Consider the following 9304-nt stretch of genomic DNA (forward strand, 5'->3'; position numbering starts at 1 on the left):
CACCTGAATGTTTTCTATAGAACCTTCTACAGTACCAAAGAAATCCATTTACAAGAGTGAAGGAATGCTGGGTGGCTCTAGTTAAAACTATGGAACACAGGTGACAGTAAGCACAGAGAACTGACTGTCACAGCACAATATCAGATAAAAGAGGTTTACATTTTCCTTACTGGACAGAAAAGCAAGTTCTGGACCCATCAAGCAGACAGCAGCAATACAGGACATATATAAAGGCTGTCCCTTCTCACCCTCAACTGTGCTGAAAATTGAAATCCATTTAAAATGGGAAAGGTAAGTCTGAACTACAAAATCTTCTTAATCTTTTCTATTAATGACAAACATGGCTGAGACAAATGACAAGACAATCATTGGGTTATATTTGTAAAACAATGTTGAATATTTAACCAAAATATAACATTCTTTTGTAGCCCTCAGTGATAACTAATACTTTGGTGACCCTAGGATGAATATCCTATTGGAGGATCCTACGGCCTAACCCAACCAATTTTATTTGTGGCAGTCCTATGCGAACCCTGCTTGCACATTTTTGTGCTGCTAAATAGAAAATCAGTAACTTGACTAAATGGAACATCCAGTTCCTTTCAATATCAGTAATGTTTTACTAGTTAATTATTATTGTTATCTGTTTTTCCGCTCCAAACACCAAACCACTATGCTCATATATATTTGAGGTATAGAGAAAAGACAATTCTTAAAAAACAAGTAACGTTATAAGAAACTTATGTAATTTATCTGTCTATACTGTGACTTGTGTGTGCATTTTTAGGATGAAATAATGAATTTCTAGTATGCAGGTGGGACCCAGGGAACAAGGGAACCGTTGGGAACAAGGAAGGGAATCTGACCCCTGGTGCAAATTCAGTCACTGGGACAAATTCAGACTGAGAACAATTTCTGGCATAAAAACTGATATAAAATGTTATGTAAAAATCAGTAGTATTCATTGATACTCATTGATTCATTGATGGATTTTAATTATTTTTTAACATCACTAGTTACACATTTGCATAAAATCATTCACTGCTTTTATAAATAATTATACATAAATACATAGTTTTACATGACATGTTCTAAGACCCTGCATTGTATCATAGAATATACATACATTATTGTCAGGTTTTATATGGGAGCTACACCAGTAAAACACATAAGTACACTTTATTAAAAAAGGGAGGGTGAAGTGAGGTACATGGGTGCCCCACTCCTACCCCCCACCAAGTGACTAGCTCTTCTACTTCTGCCTGAGGAATTTTAAATATAAATAGCTGTAAGGAGTTGTCAGCAACTTTATCCACAAACACCTAATTTTGATCTTTATAAAAGATTTTCATTTTATCATATCTGTCTTCAGATCTTCTTCTACGAGGAAAGGAACTTCCAAGGCCGCCACTATGAGTGCGGCTCAGACTGTTCTGACCTGTCCTCATACTTCAATCACTGCAACTCCATCAGGGTAGAGGGTGGTAACTGGATCCTCTATGAGCACCCCAGTTACAGGGGACACCAGTATTACCTCTGGCAAGGAGAATACCCAGACTTTCAGAGATGGATGGGCTTCAATGACTCCATCAGGTCCTGCCGCATGAGCCCCCATGTAAGTGTTTTTTTAGATTCTTTCTCAGATTGCTACAGTCCACTAGGGAAAGCACTGATATGAAAGATGTAGAATCTCTGAATATTACAATCTTGCTTTTTAACATAAAGCAAATATATAACTAAATATCTAAAACATTTGTTATATGGGTGTCTAATATGGGTGTTTATGGTTTCTGTAATTATGATAGGTACATTTCATAATTGTTCATTTGTTTACAGTACCATGGCCAATACAAAATGAGAATCTACGAAAAAGGAGACTACCAAGGGCAGATGATGGAGTTCTTTGATGACTGCCCCAATACTTATGATCGATTCCGTTTCCATGACATTCACTCCTGCAATGTGTTTGATGGCTACTGGATGTTCTATGAGGAACCCAACTACAGGGGACGCCAGTACTACCTGAGACCTGGACAATACAGGAGATACAGCGACTGGGGAGCCTCAAGTGCCAGAATTGGTTCTTTTAGAAGAATTAATCACAGATATTAAATAATTTGTAAACTTTATCAATGCAAATTTATTACAATAAAATGACAAAACATAAATTTATTGTATTTTATGGGGCTGTATTTTTTAAAGTTCTTGAAAATTTCTGGTCATTTTGGCTTTGATTTTTTAAGTATTTGTTTTGATGGTCAAAGGTAACATTCACCTAGATGACTTCTTGATAGTCTAGGGCCTAGAGAAGTAGAGAACAGCCTACTATATAATGGATTGTCAAACACTTCTTGTTGTGAAACAGACAGGGAAACCAGCTTCAAAACTATGAACCTAGGAGACTGCCATGTTGTATTGGTGGAGATAATAGTATATGGATGAAGGCAAAATTTTATGCAGGGCAAACATAACGGCATCTGTCTCTAATGTTGGTTTCCAGTCCCAGCAGAATTTAACCTACAGCTTTCAAACTCCAATGAAAAGGTTGTCTGTAACAATATGAAAGCCATACAACAAAGTAACATAATTATGGGATAGATGGTTGGGAAATATTAAGGCAATGGAGAAAATGCTGACACAATCAGGAATGAAGAGTGGGTAGTGGGGAAAAATTACAAAGACCATAATATACATTGGTGGATAAGTGAGGATTCACAGTTCACAGTCACCGTATATATGTTATTCTTTAGAGGAGAAGTATTTGCAGTAATGCATTCAGACAACTTTGGAATTGTACAGTATGCAAAGGCATTGCATTCTACATTCTACAACCAAAAAAAACCTTGCCACTAATAAATTTGTAAACCTTTACAAGCACCAACAACATAATCCATCATAGTAAAGGCATTCAATCTTCTACTATATGGCACCCACTCTACCTCATCCCCAGAAAGAAATTACAGCACATATTGTTCTTTTAGTGGCTAGCATTATTTAAAAATAATATTGAAACTAGAAAGGGCAGTTTGAAAACAAACTTCATGTTGGTTTGAAAAATGTGAAGTCACTGAATGAATTCTGATTGGCTGTTGTTGGCTCTGCCCACTTTTTCTAACCCTGGACCACAGTTATATAGTAAAAAACACTGCAAAATTTTGGGACCCTGGTTTTAAAAGTGTCAGAATGGCAGCAATTTAAATTTCTCCACTGAAAGTCAATGAGTGACATCTGATTAGTGGTTGGTGGCTCCACCCACTTTTTCTAACCTGGAACTGCAGTTACTCAGTGACTCTGCAAAGTTTAGGGACCCTAGGATTAATAGTTAAAGAACGGCAGCAGTTTTAATTTAAACCAATAAAAGTCAATAGGCAAATTGTGATTGGTGGTTGGTGGGTGTGCCCCCTTTTTCTAATTTTGAGTTGATGTCACCCAGTGATAAAGTGATAAACAGTGGGCACCCTGGCATAAATAGTGTGAGAATGACAGCATTTTAAATTTAAACCAATTAAATTCAATAGATGAAATCTGATTGGCTGTTATTTGCCCAACCCACTTTTCCTACTTTTGAACTGCAGTCCCCCAGTGACCAATTATGCAAAGTTTCGATCTGTAAAAATTGTGGGACTGACAGCATTTTACATTTCACCATTGAAAGTAAATAGGTGAGATGTAATTGGCTGTTGGTGGTTCTGCCCACTTTTCCTAACTTTGAACAGCAAATATCCATTATAACATTATCTAGATTATGAAGCCAGTATAAGGTGAGTAATACAATCTGTTGAATACAGAGAAAAATCAAACAAATAAAAAATATATTTAATTTTAATCTGTAATTCAGAGGTTTCTGGATATTTGGTTTACCATAGGGTGACCAGATCACTTGAAAATTCAGTTACACATCTAATTATTGCTAGTTTCAGGGTTGCACAGACTGCATTTATATATAGTTGCAATCAGTGCAGCCCTAGCTGAATTTTCAAGTGAAAATCCACTTGAAATTGAGTGGATTAATAGAGTTAATTAGAGCGATGGGAGAGAGATAGAAATCTGGGAGACCAGTTAATAGGAGATTGCAGTAGTCTAAGCAGGATAAAATGAGGGCATGGATTAGTGTTTTAGTTGTTACTTGTGAAAAAGAAGTATATCTTGCAGTGCTACATAGGAAAAAGAGCATGTTTTGGCAATGGCATTGATATGGTTAGAGTTGAAAAGAAGTAGTCATACCATCAATAGTTATGGGTAAAGAAGGTGAAGGGTGTGGGAAGACCATAAGCTCTGTTTTAGGTAGATTGTTGGTGTTGGTTTATCTAGGAGGATATTGTTAGCAGACCTGTGTCAGAGTGTTTACAAGTTAATGAAGGGGTGTCTAGATATATTTGCATGTTATCAGCATATATGAGATATTTAAGGCCAAATGAAGAAATAAGGTCTCCTAAAGAAAATGTGTATTGAGGGAACAACACAGGACAAAGTACAGATCCCCGGGCACCCCCACATTAATATGGAAATACTGTCAAGTTGGTCTAAAAAGTCAGACCAATAATCACTACATAAGCAAAAGGAAATTTCATGCATTCAGTTAAATTGGGAAACAGCAAAATAATGTATGTATATCTTTATTTATAAAGCGCTACTTATGTACGCAGCGCTGTACAGTAGAATACATTAATACAAATGGGATTAAAGTTAATGGATAAATACAAAGTACAACAATAAATACAAATAAATACAAGGTACAGTTGCAATAAGAGTCAGAAACACAAGATGAAGGAGGTCCCTGCCCCGTAGAGCTTACAATCTATATGGGAGGGGTAACTAACAGACACAAATGGGCAAATATAAGTGCTGTAGGTCACAGTGGGTGACACTACAATATAAGTGCCAGTTCCCAGATCAGGTGCTGGGTGAGTGCTCCAAAAGGTAGTCTTTAAGTTTAGTTTTGAAAAGACTGATGGAGGATTCTCTCTGGAGGAAATCGGGGAGGGCATTCCAAATGTAAGGGGCAGCAAGGCAGAAAGGTTTAAGGCGGGAAACAGCAGTAGTAGTTGGGGCGCAACCAAACGGTTGCTCTGCGCGGAATGAAGGAGTCGGCCAGGAACGTACGGAGACACAAGGGAAGAGATGTAGTGAGGAGCAGAGGAATGGAGGGCTTTGAAGGTTAAGAGAAGGAGTTTGTACACTATTCTTTGTTTAATAGGAAGCCACGATAAGGACTTTAGCAGGGGAAGGGCCTGAACTCTCCTGGATGAGAGGAGGAGAATTCTGGCTGCAGTATTTAATATAGACTGTAGGGGGGAAAGATGGGAGTTAGGGAGGCCGGTTAGCAGCAGGTTACAGTAGTCAAGTAATGTCTACATCAGACCAAAGCTTGCAAAAATAAATCACTGAAAAAGATGTTATTTGTACCTTTATTACTATCAATGGTTTTCACCTGAATGTGTTATAGAACCTTCTACAGAACCACAGAAATACATTCACAAAGACAGTAGGGAAATGCTGAGTGGCTCTTTAGGTAAAGCTATGCACTGCACAGAAAAGCGAGTTCTGGAACCATTATGCAGACAGCAGCAATACAGGACATATATAAAGGCTGTCCCTTCTCACCCTTTAACTGGGCTGAAAATTTGAATCCATTCAAAATGGGAAAGGTAAGTCTGAGCTAAAAAATCTTCTTAATCTTTTTTAATAATGACAAACTTGGCTGAGACAAATGACAGGGAAATCACTGGGCCATATTTATCAAACATTGTTGAAAATGTATCAAACTCAGTTGTTCAGACTGAAAATAGTTTTTGGCATAAAAAGTGATATAAAATGTTATGTAAAAAGCAACAGTATCCATTTTAGATAGATTTTATTAATTTAATTATTTTTTAACACCACTATTTATCCAAGAATGTTACTATACAGTTACACATTTGCATAAAATCATTCACTGCTTTATAAATAATTAGAATCAAAAATAATAGTTTCACATGCCATGTTCTTAGACCCTGTATTTTGGTTAAAGAATATGCATTGTATTACAAGTATCATAAGATATACATATATTATTATCAAACCTAAAAAAGGGTAACCATTGGAGTCATCACCCCAGTCTTAATATTTCAAATGGGTTAAAACAGGTTTTATATGGGAGCTACATCAGTAAAATACAAGTACTACACTCTATTCAAGAAGAGAAGGTGGAGTGAGGAACAAAGGTGCCCCACTCCTACCCCACCTATCCCTTAGTTTGCACATCATTGAGAGATGTAAGTTAGGAAGCACATGGGACATAGGCTGCAATCCTTACTGCCTTCCCTATGGCAGGCAATTAGGACAAGGCTGCACTGTGCCCCCTAATGCTGTGCAACGCTGGATAAATAATTCAGTGCAAGGTGCACAAAACACCATTCCTATGGGCAGTTTGAATGAGCTCTAAGTGGCTAGCTCTTCTGCTTCTGCCTGAGGAATTTTAAATATAAATAGCTGTAAGGAGTTGTCAGCAACTTTATCCACAAACACCTAATTTTAATCTTTATAAAAGACTTTCATTTTATCATATTTGTCTTCAGATCTTCTTCTACGAGCAAAGGAACTTCCAAGGCCGCCACTATGAGTGCGGCTCAGACTGTTCTGACCTGTCCTCATACTTCAATCGCTGCAACTCCATCAGGGTAGAGGGTGGTAACTGGATCCTCTATGAGCACCCCAGTTACAGGGGACACCAGTATTACCTCTGGCAAGGAGAATACCCAGACTTTCAGAGATGGATGGGCTTCAATGACTCCATCAGGTCCTGCCGCATGATCCCCGATGTAAGTGTTTTCAAAGTTATTTTCGGTCTTCCTTAGATCCAATAGTTGCTACAGTCTACTGGGGCAAGCACTGATGTAAAGGATGTACAATCTCTGTAAAGCAATGTGGAATATTACAATTTTGTTTTCTATGAGGTCCATAATTTACTAATTTTACTTAAACTGCACAAAAACACTGATTTTACAAATCTTTAATTCATTCATAAACTTGAAGCAAATATAAAACATTTGTTATATGGGTGTCTCAGGTTTTATGGTTTTTGTAATTATGCAAGGTACATTTAATATTTGTTTGTTTGTTTACAGTACCAAGGCCAATACAAAATGAGAATCTATGAAAGAGGAGACTACCAAGGGCAGATGATGGAGTTCTTTGATGACTGCCCCAATACTTATGATCGATTCCGTTTCCATGACATTCACTCCTGCAATGTGTTTGATGGCCACTGGATGTTCTATGAGGAACCCAACTACAGGGGACGTCAGTACTACCTGAGACCTGGACAATACAGGAGATACAGTGACTGGGGAGCCTCAAGCGCCAGAATTGGTTCATTCAGAAGAGTTTATCACAGATTTTAAATAATTTGTTAACTTTATCAATGCAAATTTATTACAATAAAATGACAAAACAAATTCATTGTATTTTATGGGGCTGTATTTTTTAAAGTTCTTGAAAGTTTCTGGTCATTTTGCCTTTGATTTTTTAAGTATTTGTTTTGCTGGTCAAAGGTAACAACTACCTAGATGACTTCTTTATAATCTGGTTATACTTAACAGCTAAACACTGGTTCATGCTATGTATGTCAAGGGCCTAGAGAAGTAGAGGACAGCCTAATATATTATGGATTGTCAAACACTTCTCATTGTGAAACAGAAAGGAAAACCAGCTTCAAAACCTAAATATCAATTTCTTTACAAAAATAGGAAACACATGAAAACATTCTGATGCTATTTCATAAAAAAAACTGTTATGAACCTTATTCTGCAGGATGCTGTCATGTTTTATTGGTGCAGATGAGTATATGGAAGAAGACAAATCATGCAGGGCAAATATAAAAGCCATCAATCTCTAATTTTAGAGCTTGTTTCCAATCCCAGCAAATCTTAACTCTTTCAATAAAAAGGTGCCAACAATGTGAAAAGGCATAAAAGAACATAGAACATAGAACAAAGATACATACTTATGTGGCAAATAGTTGGGGAATATTATGGCAAAGAAGGATGCTGACACAATCAGGAATAGAGTTCCCGTAAAAAAATAATTTGTGGAAAATTAGGAAAAACTGCACAGACCCTAGGGGAAATGAAAAGGTTAATACCCACTTTTTGTGTAAGCAAAATATACAGGTATGGGACCATTTATCCAGAATGCTTGGGACCTGGAGTTTTACGTATTTGGGATCTTTCCATAATTTGGATCTCCATAACTTGTCTGCTATAAATCATTTAAATATTGAATAAACCCAATAGGCTTGTTTTGCCTCCAATAAGGATTAATTATATCTTAGTTGGGGTCAAGTACAAGGTACTGTTTTATAATTACAGATAAAAAGGAAATCATTTTATAAAATTAAAATGATGTGCTTATAATGTAGTCTATGGGAGATGGCCTTTCCATAATTCGGAACTTTCTGGATAACGGGTTTCCGGATAAGGAATCCCATACCTGTACTGAAAATATATATTTAGGGATGTGTGAGAGACACTGAAATGGGTCACATCACAACATACAGTATATTTATTTAAATACTGTGTGTGTGTAAATAGTATTACTTGAAAAACTGATTGAATGTATAATATTCCTTAGATAAGGGGCTATAATGAAGCAGCTGACAGGTGTACATTTTAATTCTTCAGAAGTAAATTATTTCCACTATTGCATTAAGGCAGTTGGGACAACTTTGGAACTGTACAGTATGCAAGGGCACGGCATTTTACAATAACTGATAAGAACCTTGCCACTGATAAATTTGCAGCACCCACAACCTTTAAAAGCACCTGCAACATAGTGCATTATAGTATAAATACCCTACAGCATCGATGCTGGCAAACAAGTCTCCTAGTATATGGCACCCACTCTACCTTGTCCCACAAAGAAAATGCGTTTCTGATATTTTGTTTAATGTTTGGAAGTATTTAAAAATATGAAATATACACAGTTAGAGAAGCGTAAAAGATAATATATAAGGTGAGTATAAAGTTACTGTATCTCGTAACCAAGGTGATTAAAACAGAGGATATCAATACAGTCAAAAATATACAGAGAAATATTACATAAATAAATTAATATACTTTGAATTATTTCTTTTAGATGGACTGTTTGAGAGATTGCACTGCGGTAATTTATAGCTTTCTCGATATTTGGTAACTGGATAAGAGATCCCGTACTTTTATGAAAACAGTAGAGAGCTAGGATATCATACCTCCAAATATATACCGTATATACTCGAGTATAAGCCGATCCGAGTATAAGCCGAGGTACCTAATTTTACCTAAGAAAA

At 36.6% G+C, this 9304-nt stretch overlaps 2 protein-coding genes across 2 annotated transcripts; both read left to right on the forward strand.

The window, feature by feature from the left end:
- The first annotated feature begins 209 nt into the window (after positions 1 to 209).
- crygdl.5 (crystallin gamma D like gene 5) lies at positions 210 to 2177 on the forward strand. Its single transcript, XM_002934787.3, has 3 exons — positions 210 to 291; positions 1373 to 1615; positions 1837 to 2177. Exons 1-3 carry the CDS (start codon positions 283 to 285, stop codon positions 2110 to 2112), a joined length of 528 nt encoding a protein of 175 aa, XP_002934833.2. The 5' UTR covers positions 210 to 282; the 3' UTR covers positions 2113 to 2177.
- Positions 2178 to 5573: 3396 nt separating this feature from the next.
- On the forward strand, positions 5574 to 7445 carry crygdl.6 (crystallin gamma D like gene 6). Its single transcript, XM_002934786.5, has 3 exons — positions 5574 to 5648; positions 6558 to 6800; positions 7107 to 7445. Exons 1-3 carry the CDS (start codon positions 5640 to 5642, stop codon positions 7380 to 7382), a joined length of 528 nt encoding a protein of 175 aa, XP_002934832.1. The 5' UTR covers positions 5574 to 5639; the 3' UTR covers positions 7383 to 7445.
- Positions 7446 to 9304: the final 1859 nt, after the last annotated feature.

This window comes from Xenopus tropicalis, chromosome 1 (assembly GCF_000004195.4).
Source record: "Xenopus tropicalis strain Nigerian chromosome 1, UCB_Xtro_10.0, whole genome shotgun sequence".
NCBI lineage: Eukaryota > Metazoa > Chordata > Amphibia > Anura > Pipidae > Xenopus > Xenopus tropicalis.

Excerpts from the sequence above, each read along its gene's own strand:
- crygdl.5 (XM_002934787.3), top strand. Across the intron at positions 1,616-1,836 it reads CCTGCCGCATGAGCCCCCAT|TACCATGGCCAATACAAAAT; the intron begins GTAAGTGTTTTT and ends ATTTGTTTACAG.
- crygdl.6 (XM_002934786.5), top strand. Across the intron at positions 6,801-7,106 it reads CCTGCCGCATGATCCCCGAT|TACCAAGGCCAATACAAAAT; the intron begins GTAAGTGTTTTC and ends GTTTGTTTACAG.